The sequence below is a fragment of the Anoplopoma fimbria genome, chromosome 20 (genome assembly GCF_027596085.1).
Source record: "Anoplopoma fimbria isolate UVic2021 breed Golden Eagle Sablefish chromosome 20, Afim_UVic_2022, whole genome shotgun sequence".
In the NCBI taxonomy this organism is placed as follows: Eukaryota; Metazoa; Chordata; class Actinopteri; order Perciformes; family Anoplopomatidae; genus Anoplopoma; species Anoplopoma fimbria.
Window position 1 is genome coordinate 26267580 of NC_072468.1, and position 18026 is coordinate 26285605.

Sequence of the window (18026 nt, forward strand, 5' to 3'; positions counted from 1 at the left end):
ATCTCATCTCATCTCATCTCATCTCATCCTATCCTATCCTATCCTATCCTATCTTATCTCATCTCATCTCATCTCATCTCATCTCATCTCATCCTATCTTATCTTATCTTATCCTATCTTATCTTATCCTATCTTATCCTATCTTCTTCTTATCTTATCTTATCTTATCTTATCCTATCTTATCTATCTTATCTTATCTTATCTTATCTTATCTTATCTTATCCTATCTTATCTTATCTTATCTTATCCTATCTTATCTTATCTTATCCTATCTTATCCTATCCTATCTTATCTTATCTTATTTCATACAACCAGAATGACTTTTGCCACCATAGGAGTCTCCCCTGCTGGTCAGTGGAGAGAACGCACGTTTTAAAACCCTCCCCTCACTGGCTTCCCTCTGCAGAACGGGAGGCTGCAGCCTGGTTCCACCGCTGCACGGCACTAACCCTCCGTCACACAGAGGGAGGAGGCGGGCCTGGTGTGAGTCAGAGCTCCGGACACCTCCTCACCGGCTCAGTGTGGAGGGAGAGACGCTCCTGGAGAGACGCACCTGGAGAGACGCGCTGCAGCCCGGCCCCACCGGTGGATAGGTGATCCTCATCAGGAGAAAACACTGAATATACCCAGATTAATGAATTCAAACCGTGCATATCAAAGTAGAAGCCTGTGAGTCCGACGTGCACTGCTCTGCGTCTCTTTGTTCGGGGTTGTTCCATCTGTCCTTCACCTCCAACATGGATCATTCAGAGAAGGAGCTCAGGACGGAGGAGGAGGCAGAATACGAGGAGGAGGAAGTGGATCCCAGAGTGCAGGTAGAGCTGAGTGCACATCCATAGTGCTGATTGATTGATTGATTGATTGATTGATTGATTGATTGATTGGTGTTGTATTGATGATGCTGGCTGCTGGTGGTGCAGCCCCATCGGTCTGTGCTCACACTCACAGCATGATCTGCATATTTTTCCATGTTTTGCATGATTTTAATGTAACAAAATAATAATTAACATGCTCAGTTTGCATGCTTTATTTAATATACATCCCACTGTTGCTGTTTAAATTGATGCAAATGTGTTAGAAAGCAAATCCACCCCATGCTGAGTGATATTAATGAATACAAATATGTTCATGTTTTTTTGTTTAAAATAACAAATTAGTTGAAAGTCTATTGTTTTTTCCAGAGCTTTACAGCCTTTCAGCAGTGTACAAAAGAAACGAGGTTAAAAGAAGTAAACATGATTAAAAATGTATGAATCTTGTAAAAAAATATACAGCATGAAAACCCCTAGCATATAGAGCCAGTTACTTTACATACAACTTAGGATACACTGTAAAAAAAAAACATATGATGAAAGGTTCTTTAGATATAAATAAAATAAAAACTAATGATTCTCATTTAAAGTGATTTTATTTGAAAATAACTTGAATATTTGTTGTAAAAAAATGGTTGCCGGTTAATTTTATGTCAATCAGCTAGTTGATTAATCAACTTATCGTTTAATTTGGAAAAAGATATCCAGATATTTGATAGGGCTGCAGCTAACTATTATATCTATATGTCTATATATAATTATATTTTTATATTTCATGAATATTCAAGTCATTATTTGATCTTCCTTAAGCCAAAGGTAACATCTTTACATCTTTGTCTGACTAATCATCCACAAATTAATTTAATAATTACTAAATTAATAAACTAAATTGATTGAAAATTGATCCAATAACACACAAGGAAAGAACATTTTAGAAAACAATCTGAGGAAATGGAAGTAGTTTGCTGCAGCTGATAAATGGTTACAGAGTTATTTCATTTTACAGTTAAAATAAGGTAATGACAAGAAGTGATTCTAATTATGTCTAACCAAAGTGACCAAACAAGGATTTAGTTTAAAGTGATTTTGAAAAATGAAAACAATGTTATTTTAACTGAATAAAATGACTGCGGGGATGCACCGAATCGATTTGCCGGATTTGTATCGAGGTCAATACTGAGCTCTTTAAGCCCATCTGGTGTCGTCCAGATGTGACAGTTAAACACAGTTACATGTTGATCCTAAAATGCCAAAAGCATCCCCTGCTTTATGGTCTGTTTGACTCTAAATGGAGCATCATTTACTAAATGAACATCATGCTGTATTGAAGAAGACTTGAAACTAGAGATTGAGACCATAAACTCATGTTTACAATGTTTACTGAGGGAATAAATCAAGAGAGAAGTAGAGTCATTTTCTCATAGACTTCTATACAACCAGAGGAGTCGCCCCCTGGTGGACAGTAGAGAGAATGCAGCTTTTTTCTGCATCGGTTTCACTCGGCAGAACTGGAGGTTGCCGCCTGGTGCATCCTTTAAAACATTAATTGGGTTATTTGATATTATGCAAATTCACAACTGAAGTTCTTCATGAAGAACATGGACTAATGTGACAGTTTAATGTAAATACTTTCATTTCATTTTCCTCTTGATTCAGTCCAGATGTTGCTGGGTACTCCCCTCCTGTACATCCAGATGTTATATGTTGCACCCCTCTCTCCTCCGTCTCTTTCTGTTGCTTCACCTCTCTTTGTTTCCCGTCTCTTCCAGGGGGAGCTGGAGAAACTCAACCAGTCCACCGACGACATCAACAGATGTGAGACGGAGCTGGAGGTCAGTCACATCTGCATTTAATGCATTAATGCAGGTTATCTTTGTTTGACTGGCGGTGCATGGAATCACGCACACGTAACTGCTGTTGGCAGATACACTGTTCGCCTCTGCTCCAACAGCGTGTTGACTGACAGCCTGTCAGAAAAGTGTTGTTTTCAAGGTATCACTTTGTGCAGATACAGCAGTTTCTCTGTTTCAGAATTGCAGCTGGACTTTAGCTCCGTCTCCAGGCCAAACTGCTTGTAAAAGTTTTTGTTCTGTGTCAGCTGGTTTGAACATACAAGGAGTTGTCCTGTATTGCACTGACATAATGTGTTACAGTAAACCCATTTTATCACTAAAAGAGAATTTACTGACAGCTCTATTCTGATCACTTGGCAGTAAACAAGCAGGCAGAGTTCAGAGTCTCGCTGCACTGTCACCTTAAGACAGTGAGTTCAACTTCCATAACTGTTCTTTGAATCCCAGTAAAAACCCAATAAAGTCTACGGAGGTGAAAGTCCAAATTTGCGACGTGTTCACAACTGTGCATGCTGTCCATCAGGCAGATGAGAGTTCATTGGTTTACAAGGTTTTGTTCTCAGTGACAAGATTTAACATTGTGATCTTGTTCCATCATGTTTGTCCACCAAGAACTTGCTATCTCCTTGATATGTGACAACTTGGCAAGAAACAAACTCAGGATTAGGGTTTAGCATAAAGTCAATGATTCAGTTTCTGTAATCACGTTTAGATGGCTAAGAAACAAGAAACTGTTTTACCAATGTGGAAAACCTGCAGCTACAACCTGAACATGAGATGAGCTGCAGACGTTATGAAAGGTTGCTGCAGCTAATGGTTCATTTTATTATTCATTATTCTGCTGGTTTGATATTTTCTTGATTCTTATTTATTCTTAAAAATGTCAATTTTTAATTTTTTTCCACAGCCAAAGGTGATGCATTCAGATTATTTGTTTCATTTAACCGACTGTCCAAAACCCCAAAATACTCTGTTCACTGTATCTCAAAGACGAGCAGCAAATTCTCACATTTAAGAGGCTTGAACAAGCTAAAGTTTGGTTACAGCCTTAGTGCTAACAACTTCTCAGAATGATTATCTTACCAAACCAATAAACTATGAAGCAAACAACAAGAAGTTATGTCTTGTTGTTTGCTACTCTGTAAATAACCGTCCTGCTAAAAGAATTGAGTTATCTTTGTGGGCATCGTACATAAAAATTCTCAAAAACAGTTATGAAGGATTGTATGCTTAAGTAGCCTTTATGGGATTATTGTTTTGTTTTTGCTCTTTAGCGTGGTATTTAGTAGTTATTGAGACTCATGGGATTTCCCTGTTATTGGTATTGACTTTCTGGTAGCGCGTCATCTCTTGGTAGGTCAACCTATTTGTGTTCCTGTCGACATCGGCCATGTGCCTGCTGAGTCCAACACTGTGTGGATTGTTAAACCTTGACTGATTTAAGTGTCTGCCCTTTCTCCATGGCTCCACAAGAGACGAAATCAAGTCAAGTTGTTTTCATGTCCCAACAAAGGCGTCTGCTGCTCAGTACTGTGACCTGCTTCCATCAGAGGTTTGAAAAACCTTCACGGCCCATTCAAACCAACCAGATCGTTCTCTATGTGTGAACAAAAATGATTTTGGATTAAAAAATGTTGCTTTGACAAAACAAGACATTTGATAATGTCATTTAACATTATTTTTTTATAGGATTTACACAACAAATAGATTAATTGACATCAGTAGATTATTAATAGTTAAACAAAACCATAAGTTGCAGCCTTACTGTTGCTAATTGACCAAACACCTTCCTATAAGTACCACAGTTTATATTACAAATATTTAGCATAGATTGGTGTATACTGTGATGTATTCTCTTTTATGATAACAAGTACATTAAATCACACAAAAGTAACACAATGACACGATAAAATCCAAGACTTACTTGGCCTTGACATAGTTTCTGGTTCAATCCCAGCACATCTTGGACTAACTTCTTCCATTATGATAAACATGACTTGATACTCTATCAGTAGTGACATTCTCATTCGGCCTCCAGTCGAGCTAAAACCATAAGTGATAAGAAATGAAAGAAATACTTGGGTTCCAGCTTCTCAAAAGTCAATCTTTGCCAGTTGTCTTTGTCCTGATAGGAAACAGAAACGGCTTTTGGACTGTTGGTCTGATAAAATAGACAACTTAAAGACGTCACAGTTAGCTTTGGACATGTAAGGTGCATTTTCCACTATTTGTGACATCTTTATGGACGAAGCAATTTTACAATTAGTCAAGAAAATAAACCAAATGGCTTCCTCAGCCTTTAGAGGAAGGTCAAGGACTTTAGTGTCCTGCTGTTGGATGCTAAAGGAGGACGGATATTTGTAATTACGGGACCCTGAATCCGGATATTCCTGTTAAAGTCCAGTTTACTCTGCTCATCAGCTGCCCACATGAACACTCAAAGTGCTTTAATCCTTTGCTGATTCCCTGCCAGCATTAATCTCCTCCCACTAAAGCCGTTCCAAATTTCCCATTTTTCACTCGTGTCAGCGCTCCCTGTGGCTTTATCTCAGTGGATTGAAATCTCCAGTAGCCGCAGCATTCATGTGAAAGAGACGTTTTATCTGAAGCGTTCTTACTGACGATGAGATGAACAGGCAGAGTGACTGGAGTATTAATGCGTCGGGTGTCATGGTGATGTGAGGACGCCTTCGTAGCAGTGATGCGAATGATGCTAGATTCAGCGGATAACGACAAGTTTAAGACACAACGCCTCAGGGAGCTAACGCGCTGAGGAGGTGAAGTGCGTCACAGCGCGAGCGTCCGAGGCCGGAGACTCTGCACTGCAGTGGACATCGGTTTAATCACAGAGACAGTGAGACACAGAGGAGAGGACAGAGATGCATTCATGACCCTGTCTGTTTTTTATGAGCTCTCTTTCTCGTAATGGTCTGCTGTGTAGCTTTACAAGCTTTGTTGCATTTCACGGGTTATTAACAGTAAAGTCAGTAAAGTGTTTGGAGGGTTCTTTGTTGACATGGAGGTTAAACTGCTGACTTCAGCTTATATTTGAGGGCGTTTGCAGCCACATTTGACAAACTGCGTGGAAGCTGTGGCACTTTTTTAAATAGACGTTCACTAAGGGTAAAAGGTTCAAGATTCCTTCCTTCCTCTTAAATTGAAAGTCAGCAGGCGTTGTTTCTTGAAATCCAGTGTGCTGGATTAGAGCCGAGACAGCTGTACTGTTTCCTCTTTTGTGTCCTTGAGGTATTTTGTGTCTCAGGGCTGTGAATACATTTGTCTTTTCAATGCGGCTCTTGTCATCCGAGAATGCCAGGTTGCATTGACTGTCAAGTCCCAGACCACACACCCAGGTGGGCTGGCTCGCTTTGAGTTCAAATCTTAATGAGGTAGTGACAGCATGTGGACACAATCCAGAAAATGTAGTGTGTCTCCATCATCTTCCTCCCACACGGGAGTTCCTCTCCCGAGGAGAGCAAAGGGAGTGGAGGAGGAAAACCAGGCTGGAGCACAGCTGAGACCTGCTGATGGAAATTTGGTATTTTTGCAAAGTGCTATACAAGTACAAGTCCATTTACCGGCATCAAAACAACTGATTAGTCGTCTTCAAAATTGCGTGCCGATTAATCCATTTCACACAAATCCACAAATCCAGGAATATGGTATACAAGAAAAATCATCCAAGTCCGTACCATGATTATTTACTTAGAATTTCATCACAATGCGTCCAGTAGTTGTTGAGACACTTTTTTTTGTCTGAATCACTAGCAAGCCAAGCCACAAGCATGACTACTAATAATATCAAAACATGCAGGGATATTGCACCAGTGTAGTGAAAGAACAAATGTCTGTGTCGAAAGTCAAACTGTAAAGGAAAATACAGGGCCAACAGATGTTTACCAGCATGGAGGGCAGAATAGCATAAAAGTCAAGTTAAAATCTACGGACATCAGTGAAAGCAAACGGTACAGAAACGTTGGTTTCAGCTGCGTTTTGAGATGAAATTCATTATCAAAATGATCTGTTATGTCAGACTGCAATAAAGACAGCCTTTCTCTATTCATATATTGAACTAACAAGCAAAACTGACAAGTTTATAAAGTGTTGAATAAAAGGATATGTATTTTATAAGGATACACTGGTATTGTTACTGTTTATTAAATGTCCTAGAATACTCATGACTTGATTTAAAACATGCGGGCCAGTTGGCTAATGCCTTTTTTTAAAGCCAGATAGAGGAGGAACTTGAATCTGGAAGCTGTAGATGTAGCTGATTGTGAAGCACTGCACTCTTTCTGTTTTGTTTTCTTGCCTCTGAGTTGCAGCCGGTTGTTGCCTTGATGAGACGCTAATACGATTTAACAATAAGTGTCTTCTTGGCAGAGGATGAATAAGGAAGCACTTTTCTTGGGACTTTGGCATCAAGTGTCATGAGTTTCTTGTCTTTGAAGTCCAACAAATTAAATGTGAAACATTGTTTTTGATCTGTTTTAAAATTGAATTCAGCCTTTTGATCCAATCCAAAGTGGATTTCCTTAAATACCTGACAATGCAGATGTCTTTCAGATGTTAACAGCAATAAGTTACTCAACACAAAAGCTTGATTTATACTTAATTGTGCATATTTCCAAACAATATATTACACTTTCAGATGAGTAAATGATTTGAGGAGGAGCTGACGAGTTTGATGCTGAAGTTTAATCTTAAGAGTTGCAGTATCTTCAAGTCCATTGATGGGTGGTCACCACCTCGTACATCATTGTTCCGTTTCTCCAAACACATCCTCCCAGTCTGTTCTAATGAGATCCCCCTTCACTGGCCTCAGAGGGTTTTCTCTGCTCTGAGTTTTAAAGTTCACCAAAAGGTAACAGCTGTCTGTCAGACACGTCTAAAGTCCATAGAATGTCAAATGAACATGGAACAATAAGCAGACATCTTGTGCTCTGGGTGCTTTTATAAAATACCGCAGCACAGAAGTAGAGTGTTTATATTCTCCCCCCTCATGACTGTGTTTCTGACCTATTTAAAAATGTGCCTTCACACCTTGACTTTTATTTATTTACCCATCACTTCCCCATAAAGTAGGATTTAGAACTTCTGCTGCATCTGTATTGAGACCACTTCATGTCTGACCTTGGGCCCTTTTACTTGTGGTCTCCTGAACCTTTTATTTTACTTTATTTCTCAGCTGCTGGTGATTTCAAGAAACAGACACGCTAGAAATGCTGCTGTGAAATGTGGTACACTTTGGGGAAGTTAAAACCTAAGCGTGACTTTGTGGACCGTTTAAACAGTGACCCATACCTTAATTAGTTAGGGGGAATTTGTCATAGCATAGTTTCGTTGAAAGGAACTATGTGTTGGGTGAAAGCAGACACAGAAATGAACGTCTTTATATAAATGGTTATCCGGAAACAACAACTTCATAAATGCATTAAACAAAACTGAGACGATATTCAGCAGCTTTAAGCCTCTTCGTGTGCAGGGCGACACCACCTGATAGACTTTGGCCTGTTTCACCAAATTTGCAACATCTCAAGCTGCAATTTGCAGCATCAGATTTCCTCTTGCTCATTATGACATGTTTCAAAACGAGTCAAATGGAACTCCACACTTGCGACTTCTGCATGATCATGCAAGAGCACTGAAGGTTTCTAACTATCCAGCTCTGCTTCACAGACTCTCATGCAATGCTTGTTTTCAGGTTAACATCAGCAAAGCATGTAAGCACAGTATTAACTAGCACGTCTATGCTACGTGGTGTATACTGAATCTATTTCAATGAATGTATCAGTGAATATAGACCTATCCAGGAACAGCACTGTTACCTAATTTCATTGTCCTCTGTCTGAATTCATCAGCTGATGTGGTGGTTCACTTTTACACTGTGATCTGAACGCTTTAGCTTCTAGCTTTATCTTTTCTAGCAAGTTTTCACTGCTGCATCAGTTTGACATGCCGGATGTGTCCTTTAAACACATGCTGTAGACCCTTCTGTCTGCTGCCATCTGAAATAGCTTTTTAGTTTTTCTAGTGACAGTGTGGCCCACACTGTGTGACAGTTTGATGGTTGAGCAGCTGCTGGAGGGCGGAGCTTGGCCAAAGGTAAATTTGTGTCATTGCGTCATTTGTAAAACATGCCTGGCCACCAATGGTGATTTATAACTTTTGTGTAACGGGCCCAATTCTGTTTTTTGGTTTTGTTTTGTAGTATGTTTTGTGGCCATTCTTCTGGTTCCATTTCCTTGTTGATGCAGCCAGTCAGCTAGTAGCTAGGTAAGAAAGATGACGTCCCCATGTCAATCCTGCTGTGACTTGAAACAGACTGGTTAAACATCATCCCTTAAATGTATGTCTTTGTGATTTATGGGTCTATGATCTGTTTTCTTTGAAAGAAAGAAACCCTGTTTGGATTTTATCTCACAAGCAGCTTGTTTCCCGGACAGAGCTTTGATAAGCTTTCAAGCCACAAGGTTAGAGATTTTATTGTTCGGGAGGAATTTGACCTTGTCTAAGTTTTTGACCTTTGACCCAGGGGGTCAAAATGTCTGGAACTCCTTCCCAGTCTGGATTCCTGAAGAAGCCCATTGGATCACTTCCTTGAAGTGATTGAAATTAGACTCTCAGTCGACCATGCTGGATTTTAAAGAGGGCTGTTTGATGTGTAGTTACTGGGTTCCAGTTCTAATAGGATTGTCGTTTTCCAGCTGGACAGTTGCATCACATGCAACCTTTCGTGTGAGGACAAACATGAATTTGTTAGGACAAGTTTGTTTTTTAGTCTCTAAAAAAAGGACTCTACAAACACTTTGTTATGAAACTGAAGGGAACGTTTGGGGACAGCGGAGTGGAGCTTGATTCAAGCCTGGGGCTGCCAAAACATCTCTCCACCTGATGTCCCTATATAACTGACCCTGCTTAAGAACGTGGGAAATTAAAGAGAGCATGGATCTGTGAAGTTTCTGACTTGTTTTTCCTCTTCTTGCTATTTTTGTTTAGTCCTCTTCGCAATCAGAAAGCAGGGATGAAATATCAAAGCTGAATGCTTATCAGTCTGAGACACTCCCCTTGACGAGTGCAAGAGGACGAACAAAGCTTTCAAACTGTTTGTTTCGTACCAGTTAACACAATTATATCGGACATTCATTTTTCACAGGCCTCCGTTGACAGATTTGCCCTAATCTGTTATTCAGTGTTTATTGGGACACTTTGTCTGAGCCATGGTGTGAATACTTTCCCCAGATTAGATCAAGTTTTATGATTGGCAGCCAACGTTTCTTATCCATTATTTAGACCTACTTTTTGTGGTTTTTATCTTGAAAGTCCGGAGTTTTAGATGCTCCAGTTCTAAGAAGTTGTGACTCAGTGCAGAGGCAGCATGTTTGATTTCCTTGACAATCAACTTCACAAGCAGCCAGTGAAGAGAAGTTCAAGGGTCAAGAGGCCCTGTCAAGAGATGCAACAAGTGTTCATTCAGAGGTGCAAGTGGAAGCAAAACAAGAAACATGTGTGGAGTCAAGGGATGGATAAATGACATCTGATTTAATCCTGTGTAGTTGAAGCCGACAGACTGCTCTGTGTTGTCCACAGTCTTAAATGAAATCCTTTATATTATTGAAACAATAACAAAATGTTTCACGAGGCGGGTGTTGGCAGCCTAATCCAGTTTAAGAATGTATTCCGTGTGTTTATTGCAGACCTTAAGGAGATGACGGTATGCTCTGTTTGGGTCCCTTTTGGTTGGGTATCGTTTCTAAAAATGACTAGACCAGTGCCAAACCCAGTACCCTTAAAGTGATACCAATACCAAAAGACTACTTAATTCGTTACCCATCATGAATGAAGGCTAATTTCTTCATCGCTGCACAGAGCTTACACCATACAAGATGTCATTTTCTTTCTTGATCTGGGCAAAAAAGGGATCGGTTGCAGGAATCGTTTTACTGGAGAAGTTTTGATTCTACTATGTCGATAACTCAAAAATATAGAGTACCCATACCAAGCCCTATTGATCCGTGCAGCTACAGATTACCTGAACAGCAGGTCTGCCTGATCAGAGGTTGTAAAAGTTTAGTTGAGTCCTCAAACATCCAACAAGTTATGTTTTTATCGTATTCAATTTTCTATGCAGAATGCAAATCATTTGTATTGACCTAAATTACTGAAGCCTCTCTTTCTCTCTCTGCCAGGACGCGAGGCAGAAGTTCCGCTCGGTTCTGGTTGAGGCCACGGTGAAGCTGGACGAACTGGTGAAGAAGATCGGCAAAGCTGTGGAGGAGTCCAAGCCCTACTGGGAGGCCCGCAGGTTGGCCAGACAGGTCAGTGGACAATGCATGGAGGGAGGGATGCTAGAAACATTCAGAACTGTTTTATAAGCTGGGTTCTCTGGTAGGTTCCTGGGTCCACTCGGTTCTGAGGGACCAGGTCTAAACTAAACCCAGTATACCCAGTCTAACTGGGTCTTGTTTTACTGCTACAGATCTTTTCTCTATGTGTCAACATGTCTAATGGATCGAAGTGTCCAAGATTCATTATCACTGTGGGATAAATATTATATTTTAGGGACTAAAACTAGCTTAAGTAAGAAATGATGCTATTAAATGACAATTATGACAAATCATTATCTTCTGGTTATTTATCGACCAGATGGCTTCTTTTTAATGATTTCTTTAAAGCAGATGAACAAATCATTTTTGGGATTAGTCTCCATGGCTTCCCATTTGTTCCTAAATCATTACTACCTATAAATAAGCAGCTGCTTGTTGATTGAGTCCGGTCTGTTGCAGATATTTCAGTAATCTGAATGCTGACAAATAATAAAACATGGCATTTGATCATTTTTCTCGTCAAAGCTGTTTTGCTAGTGTTTATTTTTAGCATAGTTGAGATCAAGTCCTCTCATACATAGGCCTGCTTATTATATCGTAAAACATTTTTGCTGTGCATGGCCTGGTTTTAAGGTCTTATTTATTTAAATTGTTTGGGGATTTTACCAGGACAAAAGATGATTTGATTAATTATAAATGAAGTGACAAAAAGTCCAGAACTGAGTGGGGTTTTTTTTGTAGTTAAATTGTGTTTTGCATGGGTCGATCTTCACTACTCACATGACATTTGTCTCGCTTCTAGATGTTGCTTGTTGAGGATAAATGAGAATTTTCATCCATAATTGTTCAGTCTAGTTCAGATCGCTGAAATGCAGAAATAGGTGACCAACGTGCAACAGCACAATCATTTCAGACCACGATATCAGTTCCCTTTTCAGCTTCAGCACGCAGTGTGTGTGTGTGTGTGTGTGTGTGTGTGTGTGTGTGTGTGTGTGTGTGTGTGTGTGTGTGTGTGTGTGTGTGTGTGTGTGTGTGTGTGTGTGTGTGTGTGTGTGTGTGTGTGTGTGTGTGTGTGTGTGTGTGTGTGTGTGTGTGTGTGTGTGTGTTAAGTGGTGTAAATAAAGGCGGAAGCAGCCACCTGCACATTTCGATAAGCGCCCACACAGCTGTAAGAGCTCAGTCAGGAAGCACATGATGGACTGAGACTCTAAAAGGCTTCATTGTGTAGTGTTCTTCCATCCCCACCTTCAGTTGTGGCTCCTATCACCATCAATGGCATTCAGTTTTTCCACGAGGGGATTCACAATTTCTATAAATATGAGGGGTTAATTTTCTGCGGCTTGTTGAAATTGGGGCAATGGTGAAAGAGTTCCTGTGAGGTGACACTGCAGTTGCGCTTCTGCTTTTTCAGCTATGTGTGAAGATTGTTGAGATTATTCACAGAGATCCTGAGCAGCGAGTCCCCTGGTTCGATTCCCGGCTGGTCGGACTGTTTAAAGCATATTATTAAGCCTTACTCTCTTTCCCCATATTTCCTGTCTCTCTCCACTATCAATATAGTGGAAGAAGATTGTATTAAAAAACAGAAAAAGATTGACACATATACTGTTTTGCCTGTGCTTTTGGCTTTTACCCATACGTCTTTCTATTAAATCTGAGATTCGTCACAACACCTTAAACCTCTCAGTTTAGTAGATGAATTTATCCAAAACCAGTTTGTAGCTTTGTTTTTCTTGGGTTCCCATGCATGAGGATTTGAATCACCTGCCTTGTTGGCATGAGTTGTCTTTGTTGAGGCACAAAGGATACTAGACAATCCAATAATACACCCCTCCTTCATTTATGTCAAACCTGTCACGCAAGAAATGCTGCTTTACAATTCAGACGCTTCCACAAATCAACTGCAAACGAACATTTAGATGAGAGATATGGTCGTCAAACTTCAGTGTTTGTTATAATAATTAAAATAAAGAACTGTCTCCTGTGGTTGTGGTGTAGCGAGCTTCTCGATTGCAACGGCCCTCGGGGAACTGAGATGAGGATGTGAAGCGTTTGATCGTTGTAGTTCCTTCTACCTGTCAGCTCACCTGCTGGCCTGGTTTATTCCAGTCTCCTCTCAGCGTTTACTTTCACTTCTCAAGCTTGTGTCTGCTTAACTTCAACTGTAAAATATGCTGCACAGCTCAGCATAAGCAGAGCTGTGCAGCTGTGCTCAGAGAGCAGAAATACAGATTTTATTATGGGTGTTTTTTCCTGTGTCCCTGGAAAAGGTCCTTTATCTGTTAGGGGGAAGTGCAGAGATATGTTAAGGTGTTGCCAAGAGCCAAAATAAAAATGGAAAGAGACGAAGGGGGAGTAGGAGAGGTTTCAATATTGTAGTAATAATAAGAAGAAGACATGTTAGAGGGAGGGAAATTAGAAATGCAGAAGATTAGGTTGAGGCAGGGTTGGTGTTTTCCTCCAGGGAGGCGAAACATTTTGAAATTTAACCGACCAACACTCCTCTTCTCAGTAATGGATACCAAGTTTGGACATGGCTGTCAGTTATAATTCACCATGACTTTCTGCATGTCCACACAGACTAATTTAAGTCGACGTTGGTCTGACAAATATCCTCAGTTAAAGTTTAGGAAAAGAGTTTAACTCGTTCCGATGACCCACTTTTTCTCTCTTTTCTAAGTTAGAGACATTTATTGCAACTTCAATGAACAACACAAGAAAAGTTGCTGCCGTGTTTCGCATCTACACGTCCTCTTTGATTTGGACCTCAACCTTCAGTCTGACGAGGGCTTTGTTTTATAGCACAAAACAACTCGGTGTCCGACTCATCCTGGTCCAGACCGGGTCCAGTCCTACTTTGCCTAGCCGTCGTCGTTCTCAATCAGTTAGTGTCATTTATTTATCAAAATGGAAGAAGTAGTGAAGAGGCAATTTGCGTTAGAGTATACATTGGGCGAGTACATTGGGTTTGTAAGTTAGTGTGCGGAGTGAATACGATCTTTACTGCAGTATACCTTGGGTTACATTCAATGTACAAAATCGTCTGAATCTGGCAAAACTGTTGCCGCAATCTAATGTCAACAAAACACATTGCTGGTAGATTTTTGTAAAACTAATGCTTTATTTCTGCTGTTTACCTTGCAATTCTCATGACAAAGACAAAGGTTTCGACAATCGCCATTGAAACCACATCCCCTCACCAACGCAGTCCACTGTGTTCTTCTAACATTGTGATGTTTTGGATCTGAACCGGGCTGCTGTGGCCATGTTGCCATGTTTCATTGTCAGCAGCCAGATACAGGATGGATCTGTTGTGTCTGTGCTTAATAAAACAAAAATGGAAACTTGGAGCTCATCTCTTCTTGTTATTATTGCAATATGCTCCCGACTTTTTCTCTGTCCAATTTTCTCCAATCGACAGATCAAGACTCTATTAAGCAGAACCATACTCTTCTTTTAGTCTTAAGACTTCTTATTTAATTGATAATTCATTAAAATGAACTTGGCAAAGACCGTATCAGATACTCCATATGCAGAGTAGTGATAATGCTTCTACCTGAACATGTATTTTTATTCAAAGCATCTTGCTCAAGGACATTTTTGCTCATTTATCTCCCACGTCCAGGTTTTCTCGTCAGATCTGACGTTTTAAAATCACATCCAGCTTTTCTCTCCTCACCATCGCTGAATCCACTGGCCTATTTAAACAATCTTGATCTGGTGTAGTTATCTGTTCTTGCTCTCCAAACGCCCCTCGGGGTAGATTCAGCCTTTTGTTATGCTTTATATCAACAGAGAGGGATAAACGTCAGGATTTGGTAAGCTGGCCTTGTTCTGCTCTCAAATCTTTTTATCTCTCGTCTCTCTCTTTGTCCTTCCCCCGATATTTACTGTCTTTCTCTTTGTCCATCACTCTCTCTGATGGCTTTTTATTCATCAGATCTCTGCAGTAATTCCTTTGGCTAGTCCAGCACCCAATCATTGAAAGCAAAGGCTTAGTTTGCTCACAGTCAGTCTGGGAAAGAATGTTATTGGTCGGTTCGTTGGTCCACCACTTTGGTTTTGAGTTAAATATATGTGGATTGCCATGAAATTTGGTTCAGACATTCGTGGTCCCCAGAGTATGAAGCCTGCTGACTCCGATGATCCATATAATGCCATCATTAGATCCAAATCTACCAATACTCTCAAAGGTAACGACATTTCCATCATCCTCAGTTTGACTTTGTTTATTGCTAGCAGATCTTGGCATGCTAACACTCTAAAAACACTCAATATCAGCATTTTATGCATTCATTTATCATTTAGCACCACTGTGCCTAAGTCCAGCCTCACAGAGCAGATGGCATGGTTGTAGACTCTTAGTTCTGTCGTCTGTAAACTTGAAATAATTAGTTTGTTTTGCCATAAAATGTAGGGTAAATTTATTAAAATGTAATTTATGCCGACCAGGACAAGATGGAGTCTCATGTTTACCGGCAAACTAGGTGGATTCTTAACTTTTGAATTAACATAATGGTTCTACTAGTTGCAGTAGTAATCAGCTAGTTTGTGCAGGTAACCCTGTATTTGTGTAAAGGCTAATTCTCCATCTTTTTACATCAGATTAAGAAGACGGAGCAGATTCTGTTAGAGCTGATAGACCGTGAGCACTTCTTGCTCACCATGAACACATTGGCCCTGAATTCCTGGCAGGGATTTATTATCTGTCCATCTTGTCTTGTTTTCCTTGTCGTTCATATCTAATCTATCTCTAAACCAACCGCTGCCCCTTCAGGGCGTTCAGATCTCTGACAAGACGGTGCTGAAGACATTTATAGGGAATACTTCTAGTTTGTACTGTGATACAGATTTAGTTTTTTCCTGAACAGATTACATTACATTACAGTACAGTCATTTAGCAGACGCTTTTATCCAAAGCGACTTACAATCAGTAGTATATTACATATCATTCACCCATTCACACACTGATGACAGGCTACCATCAAGGTGCCACCATCAGACTCTAACTAACATTCATACAGATGGGGAAGAAGGCTGAAGTCAAGAAAAAACAGTTGCCTGTTGGAGGCTGTTGGTGTCTAATGTTTGAAATAAAGCTGTTATCAGTTTTTGAGAAAATAGTAAACGGTCCTGACACAACAAGGCCGAACTCAACACAAATCGCCTATTTTTGACTTTAATTATTCACCAGCTAAAAATATCTCATATAAAAGACACACTGAGTTTCTTTGTCAGTGTCTCTGTTCAGCCTTGGACTCACTTCACAGTCTAATGTTTGGCCTTTGTTTGTCATTGCACAGATTGACCTCAGCAACAGAGGTTCTGTTGGTTTTGTAACTGGAGTAGAATTTGACATTTGGATCTTTTTAGAAGGCAGGGAAGGAAATATAGGCAACTCTTTTTTCTTTCTTGTTTTCTTTTCCCTATTTGCTCTTTTCTCTGACCTTTCATTTCCTCTTTTCTTTGATTCTGCATTTACTTCTTTATTTCTTAGTACATATGAAGCTTTTTCTACCTTTTTTCTACTCTTTACTTCTATACCTCCCATTCCTTCAATGTTCTTTTTACCCTCTCATTCTCCTTTCATTTTTACTTTTATTTATTTTATCCTTAAACCTTAATCCTTTGCTTTCGTTCGTTTCTTAATTTCCTCTTTGAACACCTCCCTCCTGCCTTCATCTTTTATAAATGATTCTCTTATCTATAGATTAGTTCTTCCTTCATTTCTTCCCTTGGCTCTTTCTAACCTCCCTTCTCCCACTTTCCTCCTCTCTCCGTCATCACAGCATGCAGACAGTGTTTAGCTTGACTCACTGTTTTGTTTTCACGATCAGAAAATCCTTTTCTTTCTCCTCATGCCCACTCAGTCTGATAAGAAACACATTATTTGCGATTGCAGATAAGCAGCAGGCGGCGCCCAGGGAGCGGTTGCAGCGATGGGTGGAGGCTCGATTTGACCTTGACTCCGGGTGGAAGATAAAATACAGACCTAGAACTCTGAGAGTGTGAGATAATCAACATTTGCATATCGGGCATCTCTCTGGCAGCATATGCTTATGCTTTGAGATGCTTGTTTAAGAAAGGAGATGCACTTATGACTTCTGGTGACTAGTAGTTCTCTTGAATACCTATGTTGAATACACTTCCTGTAAGTCGCTTTGGATAAAAGCGTCTGCTGAATGACTGTAATGTAATGTAATGTAATATGATTCATGAGTGAGTCATTCTGCAGGAGTACAATAAGGGTTTCCCCATTTAGCTCACATACGGCCTTCGAAGATCATTGAAAGTTTGGGAATTTGAAAATAAAATAAGACTTCCTTTTCTGTCCTTTTTAAAAGTACTTCAATTCAATAGAGCTGTACCGAGTAGTTCAAAGCTTCAACCATAGTGATGACATTTCAATTCTAGATCAAGACTTAATTGCTGCCTATTAAATCTGTTTAAACATAGTGATGACATTTCAATTCTAGATCAAGATCTTAAAACCTTGCTTTTTTATTTGGCCTTTGGATTAAATCTGTTTTTTAATTTTATACTTATTTTATCTCTTTTTTGTGTGCATTTGTTGTGTTTGTTTAAACTGTGCTAATAAATAAAGTGGATTGCAAAGATAAAGATCAGGCAACACTAATATTATTAGTTTTATACTATTTGTAGAATTAGATTCTAGTGGTGGCTGCTTAGAACTGTTCCGAATCGATTGAACCAAACATTTCCATTAACCCCAGAGCATTGGAGTACAAAAGGTTAAGCCCAAAAGCCAAATTTATTGAAAAACTAAAGATACATGTTTTTATCTAGCGAAATGTTTAGCTGAAATCCATATTTGTTGGCGTTAAGCCTTTAAAAGAACCACAGCTTCACTGTGATCAATAGGGGCCATCCATATGTTCCCTGGTTCTCCATTTTAAAGAGATTCGTGAGATCTATCTTCTCTGTTCCAATGGCAAAAAAAAAAATGGAGATGGACGTTTGAAATCCATTCAGTCACTGTAGAGGCATCTAAGTCTAAAGTCAAGTAAATTGTC

The 18026-nt window shown here is 39.7% G+C and overlaps 1 protein-coding gene across 1 annotated transcript in view; it reads left to right on the plus strand.

The window, feature by feature from the left end:
* Positions 1-371: 371 nt before the first annotated feature.
* sh3bp5b (SH3-domain binding protein 5b (BTK-associated)) overlaps positions 372-18026 on the plus strand; it is a 44329-nt gene continuing 26674 nt past the window's right edge. The window contains exons 1-3 of the mRNA XM_054621500.1: positions 372-815; positions 2582-2644; positions 10855-10983. Of these exons, the coding sequence (XP_054477475.1) occupies positions 738-815; positions 2582-2644; positions 10855-10983 (270 nt within the window). The 5' untranslated portion in view covers positions 372-737. The remainder of the gene's footprint in view (positions 816-2581; positions 2645-10854; positions 10984-18026) is intronic.